At 46.1% G+C, this 22,832-nt stretch overlaps 1 protein-coding gene across 6 annotated transcripts in view; it reads left to right on the forward strand.

Moving 5' to 3' along the window:
* The window catches only part of LRRC27 (leucine rich repeat containing 27), a 321,234-nt gene that overhangs the window by 224,794 nt on the left and 73,608 nt on the right, over positions 1–22,832 (forward strand). For 4 of the 6 annotated variants that reach the window (XM_073546396.1, XM_073546395.1, XM_073546393.1 and 1 more), the window contains one exon: positions 20,890–21,087. In XM_073546396.1, coding sequence (XP_073402497.1) covers positions 20,932–21,087 — 156 coding nt within the window. In that variant the 5' untranslated portion in view covers positions 20,890–20,931. Of the gene's footprint in view, positions 1–17,704; positions 17,820–20,889; positions 21,088–22,832 lie in introns of those variants that run through there. The other 2 variants (XM_073546392.1, XM_073546397.1) reach the window with 1 other exon arrangement.

Here is a 22,832-nt window from a genome sequence, read left to right on the forward strand (position 1 = left end):
TTTTGGTGAAAATTTGGCGAATTCTATGAATTTAAACTTCCAAAGATCCATTCATCTTTAGCTAAAGAAGCACTTCAATCAAAGTTTGTATCCTCTTAATATATTGCAGTCATCGTTATACAGCAGTATATACTTACTATTGCCTATTTTTCCCTTCTACTCGGTAAATTCTTCTCTTTTCAGTGATGAAATTGATACCTCCCTCTGTTGAATGAATCCGATCAGTGGATCATTTTCAATCATGGTTTTAAAGTTTCTTCTGATGATGTCTGGGGGGTTAGGTCTTCTTCTGCCTCAGACCCTCCACTTGCCTCCTGTGTTTCTACAGATCACTGATTATTCAGTGACCTGCCTTCGCTTTTAAATTTTGTGACGCCGCCACCATCATTGGGTGGGCAGTGCGTGCGCAGTGTGAGATTCCACGTCTGGTCTTCGGGGTTTTCATTAAAATGGTGAAGGAATCGGTGCATGCGCAGATCGAGATCTCGGCCAAGATTAGACATGGAGTCTCACACTACGCACACGCCACCTGATGATGGAGGCGGCATGAAATTTCAAAACAGAGGCAGGTCACTGATTAATCAGAAGTAACACAGGAGGCAGGTGGAGGGGCTGGAGAAAATGAAGACCCAACCCCCCCCAGGCCTGCCCCGATGCACAGAAAACGTTATCAGAAGATACCTTAAAACCATGATTAAATATGAACCATTGATCGTATTCCTTCTACAAAGGTATCAATGTAATCAGTGTAATAGCGCCAATATTGCCTTACATTTACTTAAAAAAAATGTGCAAAAAATTAAAAAATTAAAATTGGTCTGTTTTGAATTGAACTTTGCTTGGGATCAAGGATGTATTGTTGTATGTGTGTATGTGTATTGTTGTATGTGTGTCCACAGAAAATGGAGGATTGGTTTGATCTCACGCCACCACTCTTTGCTGTGTGCATTAGTCACAGCCCGTGTTTGGAGCTTGCTAAATACCTGTGAGTGCACATAGCTTGAAAAGAAACAGGAATACCATAGTCAAACAGCATAATCCACCGGGCCATTATCCTTAAATGGATGGTTGCTTCCGGAGAACCATGACAATGAACCACAATGTCTTAACATCAATGATTCAATACACTAATATGACTATAAGTGCTCTTGTACTGTTTGTCCTTGTGGAATATCATTTCTTTATTCTATCTCTTCCCACTTGGTAAATTATATAAAAAAAATAAAATGTATGATGGGACTAGAGATAATACGACAATGTCACTGCTGCTGGTAAATCTTAAATATACAGCACATAAACTGCAGATACATAGAATAATATGCAGATATCCATTTAATGTCGCATCAATAATGTATACGGCTAATAACCAAAATACATCCTTAGGGTAAAATACAAGACGTGTGAAGAAAAAGTAATCTACCACCAGTATTAAAAGGATAAAGGCTATCATTTCATAATTCTCCACAATACTTCCAATTAGACGTTGCTTATGTCAGTAATACCGTAATAACAGTGAAATACCGGCAGAGTGTAATGTGCTTCATTACTATAGTGTTTATGTTGCTATTATTAGTCTTAGTTTTATTACAGAGGAAGTGAAAGGAAAGAATTTTGTATCCATGATAGCACATATTAGCTGCACTGACTCGACTTACTTTATGCAACTCCGCACAGGATATCAGAGGTACTGGAGGGGGCAAAGGAATAAAAAATGGGATTTAGCAGCAGTAAACCAGAACTTTAGGCAGGTGCAGACAAGCGTCTATTCTATCATCCGAAAGAGTCGGGTCGATTATGAAAATCCCACTCTGATCAAACTCTGATGAGATTGTGGTCATAGTGTGCTCTGATTCTCTGGGAAAAGGAGAAGAAGGAGAAAAAAATGTCTCCATCTTCTCCATTGTGTCAGTCTGTAGAAATCAGGCTGCACTCATATGCCATCCGAGTGCAGTGCCATACTCTTTTCACGCTCATTAACTTGTATGGCCGAGTACGATCTGAATATCAAATCAAGTATACAGTAATAGCTTTCCTTATAATAACACTGGACCAGGTGCGATTTGATGTTTTGTCAGATCGCACTTGGAATGAAAATAAGCTTGTCTGCACCTGCCCTTAGAGTGACAGATTTGTACATTTATAGCAGGTACTTATTGATGGCAGATCAGATAGGGAAGTACAGTAACTAAGGTCAAGTGGCTGAGCATCTATCATTTGGGGCAGTGGGAAGCCTTACTGGAATCCCTTGCCGGCAACATCCGGGTCCCAGGGCTTGGTACAGGTACTATGGAGAGTGCCTTATCATCTGGCGTACTGTGGACAATTGATGCAGAACTGCGAGAAGGAAATGTAAAGGATCCCAGGTGGACTGCGGGACTGGACGGAAATCCCAGGGGCTGAAAGAGTCAGTGGACGTAGGGATAGTCCAGGAGGAAAGGCTAGTGGTGCTGAGGGTGTGCTCGAAAGATGAGCTTGAAAGCAGCCCAAAAGAGAAAGAGCTGCTCTGTCGACAGAGGAAAAGCTAAATCGACAGCAGGAGCTATCAATGACCGCTCTGTGCCAGCGCCGTGTACCACAGGCAGGTAGTTAGTGCAGGCTACCTGCCTGAGAGTAAAAAAAAAATACTGGATAAACCCTTTAAGGATCAGAAATATTTTCTTTGAGTCACCGAAAACTATAGAGAAATCTTTGTCTGTTGCAATATTCCAGTATATAGGCTCTTACATAAGCAATGCTCATCCTGCATTTATCTAGTAGTAATGGCCACTAACAAATACGCTGCATTTTTCCACTAAAAATATTCTAGAAAACTCAAGAAAATGATCCCATCTCCACACGCTTGACAGCGCAACAATTTGCTGTTGAAATGTGCAGCAAAAAAGGGCGAGAGAGTGTGGACACCGACACGGATTTCGATGCAGTAGTAAAAGTCTGACAGTTTATTATTATTCAATTCCCTGACAGTATCCCTGTATGTCCAATCCTTGTATTTCCAGAACTGTTTTATTTGCTCATGTCAAAAAGTACAAATTGATCCAAAACTGCCACGCAAATTGCCCAGTGCACACCAATTCGACAAAGCATTTACGTGAGAACATCATTACATTTCTATGAAGTGAGGGTTTTTTTTCCCATTTTTATTTTATCTATCTCTTGGCTTCTTCGATCTATAATAGGTTTCCACTAAAAAATTGATATATGCCTGTGGCATCGGTTCAAGACTTGTTCTACAGCCCAGAAAATATATTAAATTTATAGGGCATGCTGCCCTGGATACTGATGTTCACATGGAATTACTATGTCATTTGGATGAAAAATTAAATGTTATGAAAACCGAGAAGAACCTAGAGATTTATCATGTCTCATATTTTTTCTATTATCGTGCAATTGGAACATACTGTATATCAGGATTTTCTACAACTAGAAAACATAACAGCTTACTTAAAGTGGACCTGTCATCAGGTATAAAGAACCTAGTTTTTTAGTCTTATTTTATTCTCGCTGCTCCTCTGAGTATTCTTTTCTTCATTTTTTTAAAATTCACCATACGGTTCCAGAGATATGTGCTATTCTTTTTTATTTAGTGGTAAGTTTTATTGAATTCGCAACAGGGCGTGGCTTAGCTCACAGGGTAAAAAAGACACGCCCCTAGAGAATCATGTGAGCTACGCCCAGAAAAATTAGTGAACTAAATAAAAAGGCATCCACATCTCTGTCACTGTATGATGGATTTTCAAAAAAACAAGAAAAGAAATACTCAGGGGAACAGCGGGAATTAAATAAGGGCAGAAACTGGGCAATTTCGATCAGGTGACAAGTTCTCTTTTAAAGGGTTTTCTTAAGGCCGAGATCACACTTGCGAGAAACTCGCACGAGTCTCGCACCTCAATATCCGGCACTGCCACCGGCTTTCGGGACCAGAGTGTGCGGCTGCATAAAAATACTTGCAGCCGCACAGTCCGGTCCCGAGTGCCGGCGGCAGTGTCGGATACTGAGGTGCGAGACTCGTGCGAGTTTCTCGCAAGTGTGATCTCAGCCTAACTGACATGTACAGCATATTCACATGTCATAAATTTGTTTTCAGGACTGGCTATAACCCTGTATGATAAGTTCAGGGTTGGTACACGAAACACAAATAACAATACCATATACAGTGCCTAACAAAAGAGTCAAAATTACATTGACATACGTTGGCCAAATAAGACTCCCATATAGTTGTTGTCCACATAACATTTTGATACAGTGCCACCATTAACCTTTTCAAAACTATTGTTTGTTTTTGTCTTTTCCTCCACTGCTTCCCAGAGCCATAACTTTTTTTTTCATTAACATAGTCATATAAGGGCTTCTCTTTTACAGGACACATTGTAGTTTTGAGTACCAAACTTGTACAGCTTGCTTTATATTTTGCTGGTTAAAAAATTATGAACTTTGCACAAAGAATTTTTTTGTTTGTTTCCATTTTTTGAGACCCATAACTTTTTTATTTTTGCATCGATGGAGCTGTGGGAGGGCTTGCTTTTATTGCATTGTAAACTGTAGCTTTTTGGGAGGTACACATGCTGTCTTTAATGTTTCTTATGGCATTTATTTATGAAAGTGTGGTGACTGAAAAATAGCAAGTCTAGCATTTTGATTTTTTTTTTCTTTACCTCGTTTCCGAAACAGTTTATTTTAATATTTTAAAGGTCGGACTTTTATGGAGGCAGCAATATCAAATATGTTAATTTTATTATTTTTTTAAGCACTTTATTTTTAAATTGGGGAAGTATAATGATTTAAACGTTTATATATATTTTTTTAATTCTTTTAATATTTTTTTAAACTTTTTTTAATAATTGATTTTAACTTTACTTTTTAATCCCTCTAGGGGATTTGAACTTTGTAGTATATACTTGTGATATACCCACACCTTGCCACCTCATCTGAATGTGATGTTTTGTACTTCCTGTGGACACATAAGGTAAGCTTTGTACTGTTTGACACAGACACCCCTAGTCCACATCGGAGTAGGGAGGCATGGGGACTGAGAGGATGTGGCCCACGCATTCACTGACATGGCACCACACTCGCTCACAACCCTGATATGCTGAGAGTGAAACAGAGTGCTGCCAGCCTGTTAGGACTGCCACCAGTACCTCGATAACGGGATTATATCGGGCCAAAAACCAGCCCTAGTAGCATGGAAAGTTGAGCTGAGAAACAGACGTGTGGATCCATGGATCAAGATAAAAAAGAAGCACCTCGTCAACCACCTGACGTCACTATTACGTCAGAAGGATCACATTGTGTTGTCTCCTCACTTTCACTGTGACATTCCGCACCCCGTGGGGACATGAATGGTCAGCTTGGCACAGTTTTACATAGACACTCCTTGTCCACACAGGCCCAGGGAGGCACTAGTAGTGAGAGGATGTGGCGTACACAGTCACTGATGTGGCACCACATTCCCTCGCAACCCTGACAGGCTGAGAGGCCTCTTTCACTAACACCAGTGAAACATAGTGCTGCCAGCCTGGTAGGGCTGTCACAAGTTCCTTGTTAGATAAAAGCCCAGTCCGTTAATGGGATTATATCAGGCCAGAAACCATCCCCGGTAGCATGGAAAGTTAAACCAAGAAACTGTGTGAATACGTGGATTGAGATAACAGAGCAGCCCAAGGTTAAATTATTTACACTACTGTTCAAAAGTTTATGGTCACTAAGAAATGTCCTTATTTTTGAAAGAAAAGCACAGTTTTTCCAATGAAGCTAACATTAAATGATTCAGAAATACACTCTATACTGTCATGATCCATGCTGGATCATGACAGATAAAATGCACTAGTAACCTTTTTTTTTCTTGCACTGTGGTGGTTTCAGTTCTAGTTTTGCCCCCGGTGGCCGTTAGGGTCATTGCACTTGATGTTTTCTTTGCTTTGCCTTTTGCCCCTGGTGGTCACTGGGATTATAGCAGCCTTTAGCCCCTGATCATTTGACCATTCCCTTTTCCTATATAGGGTCACATGGTCTATGAGCAGGTGTTGGTGATAGCGTCTTTTTGGGATTCCAACCACGGTGAAGGGAGCAGCTGGCTGAGATGTGAAGCCACTGCAGAAACCTGGTGAAGTTAGCAGCTGGCTTGAAGGTTGGAGCCACTGCTGAAACTGGTGTTGAACTCTGGCTGCCCGGTGTCCACAGCAGAGTGAGATGATGAAGGTAGCAGCTGGCTCTGAGGTGTCGAGCCAATGCGAAAAGTTAATCCGGTGATGCACTCTGCTGCCTAGTGCTGCAGCAGAGCAAGATAAGTCTTTTTGTGTTTCCCCTATTTGTATTTTTCCCTGGTGTGAATTAGTACAGCGGTGGGGCCAGTGCCTGCACCACCCAGCTCCCTAGCAAGGGATAGGTGTAGGGTGTGCTAGGGTGACAGGTATCCTGATCGGCGCCCGGTGCGGAACCGGCCTAGGGATCGTTTGGAGTGGAGGGAGGGAGGTTTATAGGAGGTCTCCACGTCCCTGCTCCCTATCGCAGGGCCCACCTTTGTAACTGTTTTCCCTTCTCCCGTGTCTTGCTGTTTCAGTTACCGGCCTGCGGGTCGCGTTACACAGGACAGTTACACGTGCCTTATCTTGTTGTTTTAGTTACCGGCCTGCGGGTCGAGTCACACAGGACGGGTCCACATGACATATACATTGCTAATGTGGTAAATGACTATTCTAGTTGCAAACATCTGGTTTGTAATGCAATATCTTCATAGGTGTATAGAGGCCCATTTCCAATAACCATCACATCACTCCAGTGTTCGTATGGTACTTTGTGTTTGCTGATTGTGTAAGAAGGCTAATGGATGGTTAGAATACCCTTGAAAACTCTTGTACAAGTATGTTAGCACAGCTGAAAACAATTTGGCTGATTAGAGAAGCTATAAACCTGACCTTCCTTTGAGCTAGTTGAGAATCTGGAATAGAGATGAGCGACTTTGCCTTTTTCTCAAAAGTCGAGTCGAACGAAATCGGCCGACTACAGGGAAAAGTCAGAGGTCCAACTGAAACACGAAACCCAATGCAAGTCAATGGGGAAGCAAAGTCGGCAGGGAGTGGATGACAGTAAACACACCTGACACCTACAGTGCCCATTTCAATGCCAATGATATCAATTCTTATTACTTAAGCTTGGCAACCTTCATTGACTTTATAATAATAGTTACGCATTGAATACTGGGGGGTTATTTTGCTAAAGTTGTGGAGGGGGGTAGGGCTGGCTCCAGGTTTTCGTGTGACCCGGGCCAAAGAGTGTCAGTGCGCCCCTTTAACACATACCACAATTCATGATGCTCCGATACAGCACAGAAATATAGGTATAGTACACTGAAAAATACTTCACTTCTTACATGACATGACTGATATCTATTTTAAATTCTACAATAGCTCAAAAACCGGACAGTATATTATGCCATACAGTATTATGGCCACCATATAGTGCGCCATACAGAATAATGAGCCCCATATATTTCTCCATACAGAATAATTGGTCCCATATAATGTTCCATACAGTATATGATGAGCTCCACATAATGCTACAGTATATGATGGGCCCCATGGATGATGCTCCAGTGTTTTATGGGCCCAAATAATTCTCCATATATAATGGGCCCCATTTCGAATGCTCCAGTGTTTAATGGACCCCATAGATGCTGCTCCAGTGTCTGATCTGCCCCATTTTTAATGCTCCAGTGTATAATGGGCCCCATAGATGCTGCTCCAGGGTCTGATCTGCCCCATTTCGAATGCTCCAGTGTATAATGGGCCCCATAGGTGCTGCTCCAGTGTCTGATCTGCCCCATTTCGAATGCTCCAGTGTATAATGGGCCTCATAGATGCTGCTCCAGTGTCTGATCTGCACCATTTTGAATGCTCCAGTGTATAATGGGCCCCATGGATACTGCTCCAGTGTCTGATCTGCCCATTTTGAATGCTCCAGTGTTTAATGGGCCCCATAGATGCTGCTCCAGTGTCTGATCTGCCCCATTTTGAATGCTCCATTGTATAATGGGCCCCATAGATGCTGCTCCAGTGTCTGATCTGCCCCATTTTGAATGCTCCAGTGTATAATGGGCCCCATAGATGCTGCTCCAGTCTCTGAACTGCCCCATTTTGAATGCTCCAATGTATAATGGCCCCATAGATGCTGCTCCAGTGTCTGATCTGCCCCATTTTGAATGCTCCAGTGTATAATGGGCCCCATAGATGCTGCTCCAGTGTCTGATCTGCCGCATTTTTAATGCTCCAGTGTATAATGGGCCCCATAGATGCTGCTCCAGTGTCTGATCTGCCCCATTTCGAATGCTCTAGTGTATAATGGGCCCCATAGATGCTGCTCCAGTGTCTGATCTGCCCCATTTCGAATGCTCCAGTGTATAATGGGCCCCATAGATGCTGCTCCAGTGTCTGATGTCCACCATATGCTCCAGTATATGATGGGCCTCATGGATGATGCTCCAGTGTATGATGGGCCCCATATACTGTATAATTCTCCAGTGTATAGTGCTCCCCAAAAATTACTCCCAACCTTTAAAAAAATTAAATACCTCTCCTCGCTGGGCACTGCTCTACTAGTCTGGACTCGTCAGCATCGCCATCTTCCAGCTCTCGGCACTTGGACTGTTTAGGCAGAGGGCGTAGAGACGTGATGTCATCTCGCTCTCTGACCTGTCACTATCAGGAAACACGGAAGACGTCACGGCGGTGGAGCAGGTAGAGGTAAGTATTGCAAGTGCTGTGGCCCTGAGCAAGCAGGGGGGGCCCACTCGTGGGCGACGGCACTGGCACAGGGCCCCTCATAGTACGCCGGTGTGTCTGACGGAGAGTGGGCCCTCCCACCGGCAGAGACTCTTTATTGTACAATGAGGGGATCTGTGCCAGTGCCATCGCAAGAGTGGGCCCCCCAACCTGTTCAGGGCAATGGCACTTGCCTGGGTGCGCCAGGTGGTGACCCCGTCCATGGGGGGGGGGGCAGCCCAATTTGGGGTGTACAAAAAATAGCATATGTCGATGTGTAGGCTGGACATTCAGCAGCTGCAAATGGAGGAATTTGAGAAGTCCGAGGAAGAGGAAGACAAAAGCGAGCCATTGTTCTGGCAACCTATGTGTCATCAGGGGAAGGTGAGACAAAATCCTTTGAAACCCATGCATGGTTCATTTTAATGAAGGTTAGATCATCAACATTTTGGGTCGACAGACGGGTCCTTTTTTCTGTCAGGACTGATCCAGCAGCACTGAAGACTCTTTCAGATAGCACACTACCAGCAGGGCAAGCGAGCTCTTGTAAGGCATATTGTGCCAATTCAGGCCAGGTGTCCAGTTTACAAACCCAATAGTCAAAGAGGAATGATCTATGAGGGAGAACATCGATATGGGAGAAGTAGTTTTGAACCTTAGTTGACAACTGCTGTCTCCTGTCACTTGCAATAGATTCAGTATTACCAGTCGTGTGAGCGGTACTTGAGAGATCAGTCCACAAAATGGTCATGAAACCCCTGTCTCCAACGCCACTTCAGCTGTGTGCACCATGAACACCTCTTCCATTTTGCCCACTATGTCTCGTGGGAGAACCAGCACCCCTGCTGTGTGCTGGGAATGCCTGTAACAAACGGTTGACCAGAGTTGCTTGTTTGTTTGCCAATATTAGCTGTAGGTTATCCTGTGGCATGATGTTCTGTAATTTGCCTTTATAACGTGGATCGAGGATGCTGGCTAACCAGTAGTCGTCATCCTTCATCATGCAGGCAATGTGGGGGTCCCTTTTTAGGATCCGCAAGGCATAATCACACATGTGGGCCAATGTCCCAGGTGTCAATGATGCACTGCCAGTGGTGGGTGGAGGAGCACTTTCTGGCAAATCCACATCCCTCCAGTCACGCACAAACCCTGTACCTGACCTTGGCACGCCAACATTTTCGCTTGCCCCCTGAGATGCATCTGCCTCCCCAAAATACTCATCTCCCTCATCCTCCTTCTCTTCTTCCTCCACCTCATCCAGGTCAGTTGCCCTCGCTGACAATGGCTGACTGTCATCAAGGCTTCCCTCCTCCTCTTCCTCCTCCTCTGCTGAAGATGCCTGATGCTTAATGTGTGTCAAACTTTGCATGAGCAGGTGCATAAGTGGGATGCTCATGCTTATGATGGCGTCGTCTGCGCTTACCAGCCATGTGCATTCCTCAAAGCACTGAAGGACTTTACAGAGGCCTTTCAGCTTTGACTACTGCACACCCGACAACTCCATGTCTGCCCTCAAACTGCCTGCCCGTATATCCTCCCACAAATGCATAACAACCTGCCTCTGTTCGCACAGCCTCTCAACCATGTGCATGGTGGAGTTCCACCTTGTTGCAACGTCTATGAATAGGCGGTGCTTGGGGAGGTGGAGCGATTGTTGCAGCTTCTGCATACGAATTGAGTCTACGGTCGAGCAGCGGATGTGCGATCGCAGTCTTCGCACCTTATAGAGCAGGCCTGTTAACTCCGGATAATTATTTAGGAAGCACTGCACCACCAGGTTCAAGGTGTGAGCCAGGCAAGGTATGTGTCTGAGTTTTGCAAGGGCTATGGCTGCCACAAGATTACAGCCGTTATCACTGACTACCTTGACTGCCTCAAGATGTAGACTGCCCAGCCATGACTCAGCTTCTCGCTGCAAGTAGTCGGCCAGTACGTCCGCGGTGTGTCAGTTGTCGCTCAAAGGCATCATCTTTAAAACAGCCTGCTGACGCTTACCACTAACTGTTCAAGAGTGGGACACCTCGTGTGCAACACCAGCAGCTGCGGATGGAGTGCTCGTGCGACTGCGTTCTGTGGACGAGCTTTCACTTCTGGAGGAGGAGGGTCGAACGCCTACAGCCAACTGTTTCCTATACCGTGGGCTAGGCTGCACTGTTCCACCGCCGCTGTCCCCTGTGGAGCCTGCATCCACCACATTAACCCAGTGCGCAGTGATGGACACGTATCAGCCCTGGCCATGCCTACTGGCCCATGCATCTGTTGTGAGGTGCACCTTTCCACTCACTGATTGTTTGAGTGCATGGACAATGCGGGCTTTCACATGCAGGTGGAGGGCAGGGATGACTTTTCTAGAAAAGAAGTGCCGACTGGGTAGGTCATAGCGTGGGACAGCATAGGCCATGAGCTCTCGGAACGCTTCGCTTTCAACCAAACAGAAGGGCATCATCTCTAATGAGATCAGTTTGGCAATGTAGGCGTTCAAAGCCAGTGTACGCAGATGAGAGGATGAGTACTTTCTTGTCCTACTCAGTGTGTCTGGAAGGGTGAGCTGGACTTGAGAGCTGCATATGGGTGAACTAGCGGTGGACCTGATGGACTGAGAGGGGGTTGGTGATGGTGGTGGTGATGGCCTAGATTCAGTCTTTCATTGCAAAAAACATTGGTTTTCCCTGACTGCTTTGGCCTTGCGATGACACCTCAACATTTCTTGCTTGTGGTGTGCTTACCAGTGGGCTTACAGTGGGGGAAGCGATGGATCGTTGCTGTCTACCTTCAGTTGGAGCAGGTGCACATGTGCTACCTGAGGTTTTATAGTCCGTCCACACTTGCAAGTGCATGGTGGTTAAATGTCTAAGCATGCAACTGGTATTCAAATTTCTCAGATTTTTCCCTCGGCTAAAGGTCCTTCCGCACTTCTTATAACCTTTGCCTCATCAATAGGATTTTGTTCAAAAAAGTGCCACACTGCACTCTTCCTACTATGGTATAAATTTTCAGGCCTTGCTCGCTGTGCTAATTTGACCATCTGGCCAAGCTGTCCTGCAACTCTTTTTGTTTTTTTATCACGTGTTTGGACAGCTACGGGCCTGTCAGATAACCGCTGCTGCGATGTCGATGCCTGCTGCGGATCCTTCTCCTCTTCTGATCTATTGCCAGCGGCACCCTCTTCCCCCAATGGATGCCAATCCGGATCAAAAACTGGGTCATCCATCACCTCCTCTTCAATGTCATCTGCACCTTCCTCTGTGTTACCGTGTAAGATTGTATAGTGTTGTGAGTTCATTTTCTGGTCCACCAGTTGTGAGTTCTCCTGCCAGGCTCCCTCTGGTGGTAACAGGAGGTAGTGAGGCTGATTTAATCAGTAGAGATCTGCCACCTAATAATGAGGATGACGATTGGACCTCAGGAATCTCAGACTGGATTTAAGACAGCCGACTCCTATTCTGGTGCTGGTGATTCCTTCTGGCTTGTCAGGTCTTGGTTTTCAGCCTTGGTTTGGTTTTCGGCCTCTTCCACCATACTTCCTGATGTTTGGGAAAATGTACGAAAAATAACAGCAGATATATGGTACTGTATCAGAAGCGGACAGCTCTATACGGTGTATGGAAATATGGAAATGTACGTATATGTTTTTATGGACTCACACACACACTTTGTCTCTGTATGTATTTGACCGTAATAGAAACACCAGCTATACGATACTGTTTGAGAAGCTGACAGCTCTATACGGTGTATGGAAATATGGAAATGTCCGTATATCTTTTTACGAACTCACACACACACTTTGTCTCTGTATGTTTTTGACCGTCATAGAAACACCAGCTATACGATAATGTTTGAGAAGCTGACAGCTCTATACGGTGTATGTATGGAAAAATTGAAATCTCCGTCTTTTTTTTTATGGAGTCTCACACTCACACACGCTGTCTCTGTATAGATTTGACTGCAATTCAAACAGCAGATATACAATACTGTTTGAGAAGCGGACAGCTCTATATGGTGTATGTATGGAAAAAGTGAAATATCCATCTATTTTTTTACGGAGTCACACACAGCCAGCCAGCCAGTACACGGTAGTGTGTGAGGAGCATACACCTCTATATGGTGTGTGAAAAAATGAACGCTCAGTAAAAAAAAAAGAAGTAGTAGTGCTTTGAAAAAAGCAGTCTGCACAGCAGTGTGCACACAGCAATGCAGCTATCAGGTGGCCGTATAAGGCAGCCTAATAACCACCAGCGCTGCTGCACACAAAAACATCCTCCCCTCCCCTGTCACTGCACACTAACTGTTCAGTGACAATCGCTATCAGCAGAAGCACAGATTTTTGGTTCTTTCCTGCCTAACACTCTCCCTACTGAGAAGCAGCAACCTCTCCCTATGCTAAGATCGGCAGAAGTAAAATGGCGGCCGGCGCTCGGGGCTTTTATAGCCACTGTGATGCCACACAAAGAAAGCCAATCACTGTAATGCCCTTCTCTATGATGGTGGTGGCCGCTGCCTATGTTATTGCGTTGCCCACAGTGTGCGTCCTTGCTTATTGGCTGAGAACAGGCGCTGGAAGCATTATGGGAAACTCAACTTTGGCGCTCTGGTCGGTGACCTCATGGCCGGCCTCACGTTATGGTCGGGTTTCGATCGGCGAAACTCGACTTTAGCGAAAGTCGGCGACTTATGAAACTGGCCGACCCGCATCAGGCAGGCCGACGGCGCCCCCTGGATACGCCCCTGCCACAGAAGGTAAATTACTTATTGTCAGCATTCTGCAGCCCAGATATGCACTGAGATTATGTGAAAAGCCCGGACAACCCCTTTAACATAGTCAATATCTTTGAAACTCCGAACGTCTTAAAAAAAATTAATTCCTGCTATTCCATTTGATTGGGCTAAACCTCTATGCCTTTAATGTCTCCTCCACCTCCCCCAATACATTCTACATTATTCTTAGTTGTTTTCCTTCATGTAGAATTAACCTACAAGGAAAGTAAGGGTTTATTTTCATTCCGATATTTGTGTCCCATTGACTTGCATTGGTTTCCGGTATCGGAATCGGCGATATCCGATATTTTTGGGGTATCGGTCCGATCCAATCCGATCCGACATTTCCCGATATCGGAAGGTATCGCTCAACACTATTCAGGAGTCATTATAGTGGTGTTATACAGCCAGCACCTGCCTTCCTCTAAAAGCAGCTCCGATCGCTGCTGTTTAGCCATGTAAGTACCGCTGGCAACCCACTGTCACCCGCAATCTCATGATGGGTGCCAAAACATGCCTCAGCAAGATCATGCCACATAAGAGCCAGGCAGGGGCTGCTGCAGGTCCCCATCACTGCCTTCTTATTAAAAAACAGTCACAGGTTGGGCTTCATAGGAGTATTAATAAAAATAAAACCTAAAAGTTCAAATAACTCTGTGAAAATGGGTCTGTGGGTCCATGAAAATCACCAATGGAACACTAATAGTTTCTCCATAATCTTCGAATACGGTATATTTCTGATTTATGTGTTACACTTCTTTGCAAATTATTTAAAAGTTCCTAAATCACCAAAAAATGTAATATAGAGAAAAAAAGAAACTAGAAGAAAGGAAGGAGGGGAAGGGAGGCGCAGCTGCAGTATCTCCCCTTTATGTCTGTGAATGTTTGCATGCCATGAGAGGGAAGCAGTGGGGTGAAAACACCTGATTAGATCAGTGTATAGAGCCAAGCAGGTGCCCGGGCCCCAATACAACATGTATATTAGGGCCCTGATCTAAAATTTGCACATGATAATGATGGTGTCTTGTCATGTGATAAAGGGGCATTTGTGCCACAAAGTAACCACAATAGAGGTTAATCATTCTGGAATTGTGCTACAATCACTTCTGTTATTTAAACGGGTAGAGAAATTCCCGTATTTTTTTCCTTATTGTTACTGATGAATAAAACAACATGTTTTGTATGTTTGGAAATATACACTCATGTATGTTCTTTTACCAGCAACTAGCAACATAAGTGAGATTAATAGTACTTGATAGGATCAGTTCTACTCTGAGAATAAATTGTTACCTCTTTGTGATTATAGAAAAAATATATGTGACGCCCCTGAGGCTCAGTCGCCACAGAGGTACTGCACCTTCTCCTAAGGTGTAGTGCCCCACCACCTAGGTAAGTTGGGAACTCCTTTCCACACTCCAACACTCGCATCTCACACAACAGGGTAGTTCAGCAATGGACCAGATAGCGGCTCCATGCTTAGAGGATAGCAGAGCACCTTTCGTGGGTCCTTGCTTCGCAACACGAGATGTGCTGGGAGGTGGGTGGAGTTAGATATAAAAGAGTGGGAAAGTTTAGAATTACAGGTGAGTCTGGGGTGAGTCCCAGAGAAGGAGGATCCCTGGAAGAGGGATGGAGGAAGGAGTGCTGCATCTGCCTGAGTGACCTGAGCCAGCTGGCACGGGAAGGGAACAGAAGGAGAAAGACGTAGAACTGCAACCTAATCTTCCATAAGAGAGAGAAGGAACAGCGCGCAACGAAGGAGTAGGAGAACAGAGAGGAGTTGTGGGTTGGAAGAGGAACCCTGCCTATAGGTTCTCAGTGCAAGGCCGGGGCCCAGTCCCCGAGGTTGTATGGACACTTATGGTTCTGCAGCAGACACCGGTGGAGTAGTTGGCTGTAAATGCACTACTCCCATCTAAGACTTGGGACACAACAGCAACACGGATAGAGAGCCGGGATCCAGGAGGTCCCTGATCAGGCTACAGCTGTCTGTCATATGATACAAGTAGAGTTGTTAGGAACATCTGACAGGAGGAACTTCAGAGTACCACGGTACTGGAGCTCTTCACACTAAAGGTGCAATAGAGGAGTCGTTCAGGAAAGGTACATGTTGGCGGAGTGTTGGAGAGGAGAAGCCTAACTTGCCCGGGAGGTTGATTGAGTCTCTGCCCCGGAGGACACGGCATGGAAGCAGGCACCAGTGGTTACCAAGAACTGTGAGTAAAGCGTTGAAACTGCAAGCCCTGATGTCCTCCATTCCTTCTTGCGTCCACCAGCACTGCTACATTCCCTGCGCCGGACACTACCCCATCAAGGCGTCCCCACATCTACACTGCCCTGGCACAACAGCCCTGTCTGTGGAGGGCTATACCACCATTGCTGCATCCCACCATCTGTCCCAGAGGATCTGCCTGCAGCGTCGGCTTAACATCTCCCTTGCCGAACACCACAGGTGGCGTCACAAACTATTCAATTCCATTAACCACACAACACCATTGACATTGGGCGCCCAAGGCCACGGACCGGGTCACAGCTGCCGTGATACTTTCCCCCTGACACCGGCCCGGTACCGAGTACCCCACAGCCCTGGGTGTGAGGGCGACCCATATATATAATTTATATAATATGATATTACATCAGGTATAACATTTAGAATCAGAATAGATTATGGTTGCTGCACCTTGTTAGAAAATAAGAGATACTGCACATCCCAAAGATTAATACTCATTAGTATTATGCCTGTGAATCACAGTTATGTGGCACAGGAACAATACAGAACTAAGCATAGAAATCAGCTCTCCTCTCACTCTACAGAGTCAGATTCATTGTTTTCTATAAGGAAAACAAAAAGAGAAAATACTCTCAATGTGTCACAGAGAAGAAAAGAAACATGAGAGAAGAGACAGAAAGAGACAGATCAAAGAAAATAAAAGGAAAAGAGACAGAGAGGGAGAGAAAAAGGGAGACAAAGAGAGGAGATAGAGAGAAAGGCGAGGACGTAAAGTGAGAGAAAAAGAGACAGAGGAGAGAGAGAGAAAAAAGGAGACAGAGAGGGGAGAGGAGGGCAAGAAGAGGAGGGAGAGAAAAATTGAGACAGAGAGAGGGGGGTCAGAAAAAGAGATAAAGGGAGAGAAAAAGAGACATAGAGAGGAGAGTAGAGCAAGAAGAGGAGAGATAGAGGAGGAAGAGAAAAAGGGAAAAAAGAGGAGAGAGGACAGAAAAAGAGACAAAGAGAGAAGAGAGGAGGGTGAGAAAAAGAGAGAGAGAGAGGAGGGAGAGAAAAAGAGATAGAGAATAGGGAAAGAATAAGAGACAAAGAGAGAAGAGAGGAGGGTGAGAAGAAGAGAGGAGGGTGAGATAAAGAGAGACAGAGAGAGGAGGGAGAGAAAAAGGGAGACAGAGAGGAGAGAGGAAGGAGATAAAAAGGGAGACAGAGGAGAGAGGAAGGAGAGAAAAAGGGAGACAGAGGAGAGAAAAAGGGAGACAGAGAGAAGAGAGAGAGGAGGGTGAGAAGAAGAGGGCGAGAGAGAGGAGAGAGCGAAAAATTGAGAGAGAGAGAGGAGGGCGAGAAGAGGAAGAAGAGAAAAAGGGAGAAAGAGATGAGGGGACAGAAAAAGAGATAGAGAATAGGGAGAGGAAAAGAGAAAGAGAGAGAAGAGAGAGGAAAAGAGAAACAGAAAGGAGTGAGAGAAGAGGAGGGAAACAAGGGAAGAGAGACGGGAAAAAGAGAAAAGAGAAGAGGGAGAAACTGATGAGAGAAAGGAAAAAGAGATAGAGGGAGAATAAGGTGATAAAAAGAGAGAGAGGAGGGAGAGAAAAAGGGAGACAGAGAGGGGAGAGGGGACAGAAAAAGAGAGAGAGAATAGGGAGAGGAAAAGAGAGACAGAGAAAGGAGAGAGAGAAGAGGAGGGAAACAAGGGAAGAGAGACACAGAGAGTGGAAAGCAGGGATAAGAAGAAAAATGAAAACTAGACAGCAAGAGGGAATAGAACAGGAGAAAGGAAGGAAAGAGGGAGGAAAGAGAAAGAAAGGATACAGAAAGAAACATATACTAAACACTGTAATGAATGCCATGAGTATAAGCGCAGCCTGTTCCCTCCGCACACCGCACCGTGTCTGTATATGCAGCTAGAACTACATTGCGGTTGTTCGCGTTCTCGCTTGAATATCTTTGACCCTCCTGAGCCGCCGTACGCAGCTTCTGGTTGTCTTGGTAACGCGTCGCTCTCGTCTTCTTTACGCTGAATAACATTCGCCGCCGGAATGACGCCGATCTTGCGGCCGCTCCACCGGGTGCATAACTGACCTGTGAGTACCATAGACGAGCAGCGCGGAGGACGCTGCTGCCCCTTCCCGCGGTGTCTGTGTGCGGAGTCTGCGTGCTCTGTGTGTCACTGACATCTGCACTATGCGGATTCTGAACCCTTTGATTTTTGTAGCAGTTTCCTTCCTGTGATGATAAAGATACTGCTGAAAAGTCGTCTGTACAGGGCAGGATGCACAGCGCTACCTTCCGTGGCCAGTATAAAAAATTACAAGATTTTATGATATTTTTTATTATAGATATGGAATATGTAAGAAAAAAATCAAAGTGAAAAAAAAAAAAAACAGAAAAAACAATAGCGGAGAGGGATTTTCCAAAATTGGAAAACCCTTTAACATAAAATCCTGATTGAAACCACAGATCGTTTCTGATGTCACTTTCCCTTGAAGGACTTGGGGTCATTTAAAACAAAATACTGAATCAACAAATTAAAGGGGTGTTCTAGCCTCAAGCATTTATCATCTTTCTATTGGATAGGTGGTAAAAGTTGGATTGGTAGTGATCGAACAGATGGGTGAGTGTGTTCCCCCAACCACAAGATTGACCCCTATGCACAGCAGTTACCGTCAGAGCCATGGACTGGTACTGGAGTCCAGGGAACATGCTCAACCACCGATGCATCACGGATTGGAGATAGCTCAACCACCGATGCATCACGGATTGGAGATAGCTCAACCACCGATGCATCACGGATTGGAGATAGCTCAACCACCGATGCATCACGGATTGGAGATAGCTCGGCCACCGATGCATCACGGATTGGAGATAGCTCAACCACCGATGCATCACGGATTGGAGATAGCTCGGCCACCGATGCATCACGGATTGGAGATAGCTCGGCCACCTCACGGATTGGAGATAGCTCGGCCACCGATGCATCACGGATTGGAGATAGCTCGGCCACCGATGCATCACGGATTGGAGACAGCTCGGCCACCGATGCATCACGGATTGGAGATAGCTCAACTACCGATGCATCACGGATTGGAGATAGCTCGGCCACCGATGCATCACGGATTGGAGATAGTTCAGCCACCGATGCATCACGGATTGGAGACAGCTCGGCCACCGATGCATCACGGATTGGAGATAGCTCGGCCACCGATGCATCACGGATTGGAGACAGCTCGGCCACCGATGCATCACGGATTGGAGACAGCTCGGCCACCGATGCATCACGGATTGGAGACAGCTCGGCCACCGATGCATCACGGATTGGAGACAGCTCGGCCACCGATGCATCACGGATTGGAGACAGCTCGGCCACCGATGCATCACGGATTGGAGACAGCTCGGCCACCGATGCATCACGGATTGGAGACAGCTCGGCCACCGATGCATCACGGATTGGAGACAGCTCGGCCACCGATGCATCACGGATTGGAGACAGCTCGGCCACCGATGCATCACGGATTGGAGACAGCTCGGCCACCGATGCATCACGGATTGGAGACAGCTCGGCCACCGATGCATCACGGATTGGAGACAGCTCGGCCACCGATGCATCACGGATTGGAGACAGCTCGGCCACAGATGCATCACGGATTGGAGATAGCTCGGCCACCGATGCATCACGGATTGGAGACAGCTCGGCCACCGATGCATCACGGATTGGAGACAGCTCGGCCACCGATGCATCACGGATTGGAGACAGCTCGGCCACCGATGCATCACGGATTGGAGACAGCTCGGCCACCGATGCATCACGGATTGGAGACAGCTCGGCCAACGATGCATCACGGATTGGAGACAGCTCGGCCACCGATGCATCACGGATTGGAGACAGCTCGGCCACCGATGCATCACGGATTGGAGACAGCTCGGCCACCGATGCATCACGGATTGGAGACAGCTCGGCCACCGATGCATCACGGATTGGAGACAGCTCGGCCACAGATGCATCACGGATTGGAGATAGCTCGGCCACCGATGCATCACGGATTGGAGACAGCTCGGCCACCGATGCATCACGGATTGGAGATAGCTCGACCACGATGCATCACGGATTGGATACAGCTCGGCCACGATGCATCACGGATTGGAGATAGCTCGGCCACCGTTGCATCACGGATTGGAGATAGCTCGGCCACCGATGCATCACGGATTGGAGATAGCTCGGCCACCGATGCATCACGGATTGGAGACAGCTCGGCCACCGATGCATCACGGATTGGAGATAGCTCGGCCACCGATGCATCACGGATTGGAGATAGCTCGGCCACCGATGCATCACGGATTGGAGACAGCTCGGCCACCGATGCATCACGGATTGGAGACAGCTCGGCCACCGATGCATCACGGATTGGAGATAACATTAACAGGGAGGTTTTTTTTTAATTGTGTACATGTTTTCAGGTTCGTTTTAGGATCTAAAGGATAACGTTTCTCCTTGTGGAGAGTGACATGCCAAGCCTGGCATGTCAGAGTGAGGTGACTTATAGGCAATGCATGCTTCTCTGGGAAATTAAATAAGCAAATTGTCTCTTCAGAGAGGAAGAAAACTAGAGTTCTAGCGCCGCCTATTGGAAGCAGCAATCCTAAAAGTTGATGTCGACCATTTAACCAGCCTCGTCACATGATTTATGATAAAAGCCAAACCAGAATCTCCAATTTCAGACAAGGTGTTTCGGGATGATTGCCCCTGATCAGTGCAAAGCATGAGATCTGATTTGAATTTGACTAGGTAAGAGGCTCTGGACTGGAGTCTAAGGGGTAACGATTCTCCTTGTGGAGAGTGATGTCAGGCCTGACGTATCAGAGTGAGGAGACTTAAAAGCTATGCTTTGGGAAATTAAATATGCAGATTGTCTCTACAGAGTCCTCTTCATCTCCTAAGAGACAATTTGCATATTCAGGTTCGTTTTAAAGCACCTCATTAATTCTATCGACCATGCATCTTTTGCACAGCTGCAAAATAAACTTCTATCTGAGGTTTGTCCAGCTTTGTTCGTCACCCCACGCCTGGTCTTTTGCTTACGTTGGGCTGTAATGTGTATGTTATTGGGATTGGGAGTCTTGGTCACATGAACATTCTGTACACTTCTGTATCTCCAGGCATTACTAGCCAGTGGAGTCGCTGTAACCTTGGCTGACGATATGAATTCCTCCATATTACAACGTCCCAGAACCTCTCAAGATCAAGTCAACGGGAAAGACTCCTCTGCAAAGCAAAAGCTGGAAACTTTAGACCTAAGTAAGAAGAATCTCCAGTGTCTTAGTGAAGATCTTTACAGAGAGAACCCCTGTATAAAGGTACGTTCATGTGGTTACAGCTGAGATTTTAGTATTTTCTGTCCAGAGGGTGATCACAAAGCGTGGCTCTTGCTGTGGATGACTCGGCTCAATCACAAAAGAGGCCTTTAAGGCTACGCATTGTTTTCTTTTCACGTACATTCCACCCAGAATCCTCTTGAAAAAGCTCCGCAAAAGGCGTCTCATAAAATGAACATGGTGCACAGCAATGTAAGAACGACATTGCTGTGTACATGTTCCAACTCATGTCCCTTCTTTTAACCATCTCAGGGTCTCGAAAGTTTGAAGCGGTTAAAAGAAGTGACCTGCCCGTTTTTCTACTTCACGGTGTAGAGTAAAAGATGCCGGCAGCGGAGTCACCGCAATAACGATGGCAAAGCCGCCAGTGCAGCCACTTCAGGGAAACCAACGCCAGCATTTTCCTGTACCGGCCGTAGCTCACTCAGCAGTTGCCTAAGGCCTAATTCACACGTCCGTGTTGCATGTATGTGTTCTTTCCATCTCTTCACAGATAGAACACGTAACCATTATTTATCTTACTCGTTTATGTAGCACCATTCCACAGCGCTTTACAGACATCATCACTGTCTCCGATAGGGCTCACAATCTAGATTCCCTATCGGTATGTCTTTGGAATGTGGGAGGAAACCGGAGAACCGTGAGGAAACCCACGCAAACGCGGGGAGAACATGCAAACTCCTTGCAGATGTTGTCCTTGGTGGGATTTGAACCCAGGACCCCAGCACTGCAAGGCTGTAGTGCTAACCACTGAGCCATAATCTATGGTAATATTTACTTGTCCGTGTTTTTTTGTGGACTGTGTGTCTGTGCAAAATATGGAGACCTTTCTATTCCTTTCCTGTATCGTGGATGAAAAGGGCCAATGCAAGTCTATCGGTCTGTGATACATATGTACAGCACATGGATGTCATCTGTGTGCCATTCTTGTGTCCATGTGTAACATTGGAAAGTGTAGGAAAAGTTTTGTATTTTTTTTTTCTTAATTTCTTTATCCATCAGTGAAAAATGAATACACCGACCATAGACTGATGGAAAACACTGATGACACCAGTGCCATTTTTCATGTACCGTACTTGTTTAATCCCTTTCTGACATCAGACGTACTATCCCGTCCATGGGACCCGGGCCCCTATGCCCATGGACGGGATAGTACGTCTAGCGCGATCAGCGGCGCCCACGTGGTGAGCGCCGCTGATTGCGGCCGGGTGTCAGCTGATTATCACAGCTGACACCCGGCACAATGTGTCAGGGGCGGTCACGGACCGCCCCCGACACGTTAACCCCTTGCACACCGCGATCAAACATGATCGCGGTGTACCGGGGGTTAAAGGGAAGCATCGGCAGGGAGGGGGCTCCCTCCGTGCTTCACTGAGCCCCCCACAGCAGCGCAATGTGCAGCGCTGCTGCGGGGGTCTCTTTCCCTACAGGCCCCCGAATCCAAGATGGCGACGGGGGCCTTCGGGGGCCTGCAGGGAGCTGGCTTCCTCAGTGCCTGCAAAGCGCAGGCTTGAGGAAGCCTGCAGTAGTGCCTGTGACAGATTGCTGTGATTGTGAAGGATAGTGAAGTCCCACCTGGGACTATGTAATAAAGTTAAAAAAAATTTTTAAAAAGTGTTAAAATAATTTTAAAAAAATCGCCAAATAAATTAGAAAAAAAAAAATATTCCCCCAATAAATCCATTTTTTGGAAATAAAAAAAAACAAAACAATAAAAGTACACATAT

This window comes from Dendrobates tinctorius, unplaced genomic scaffold (assembly GCF_039654945.1).
Source record: "Dendrobates tinctorius isolate UK_male_01 unplaced genomic scaffold, ASM3965494v1 ptg000147l, whole genome shotgun sequence".
NCBI lineage: Eukaryota > Metazoa > Chordata > Amphibia > Anura > Dendrobatidae > Dendrobates > Dendrobates tinctorius.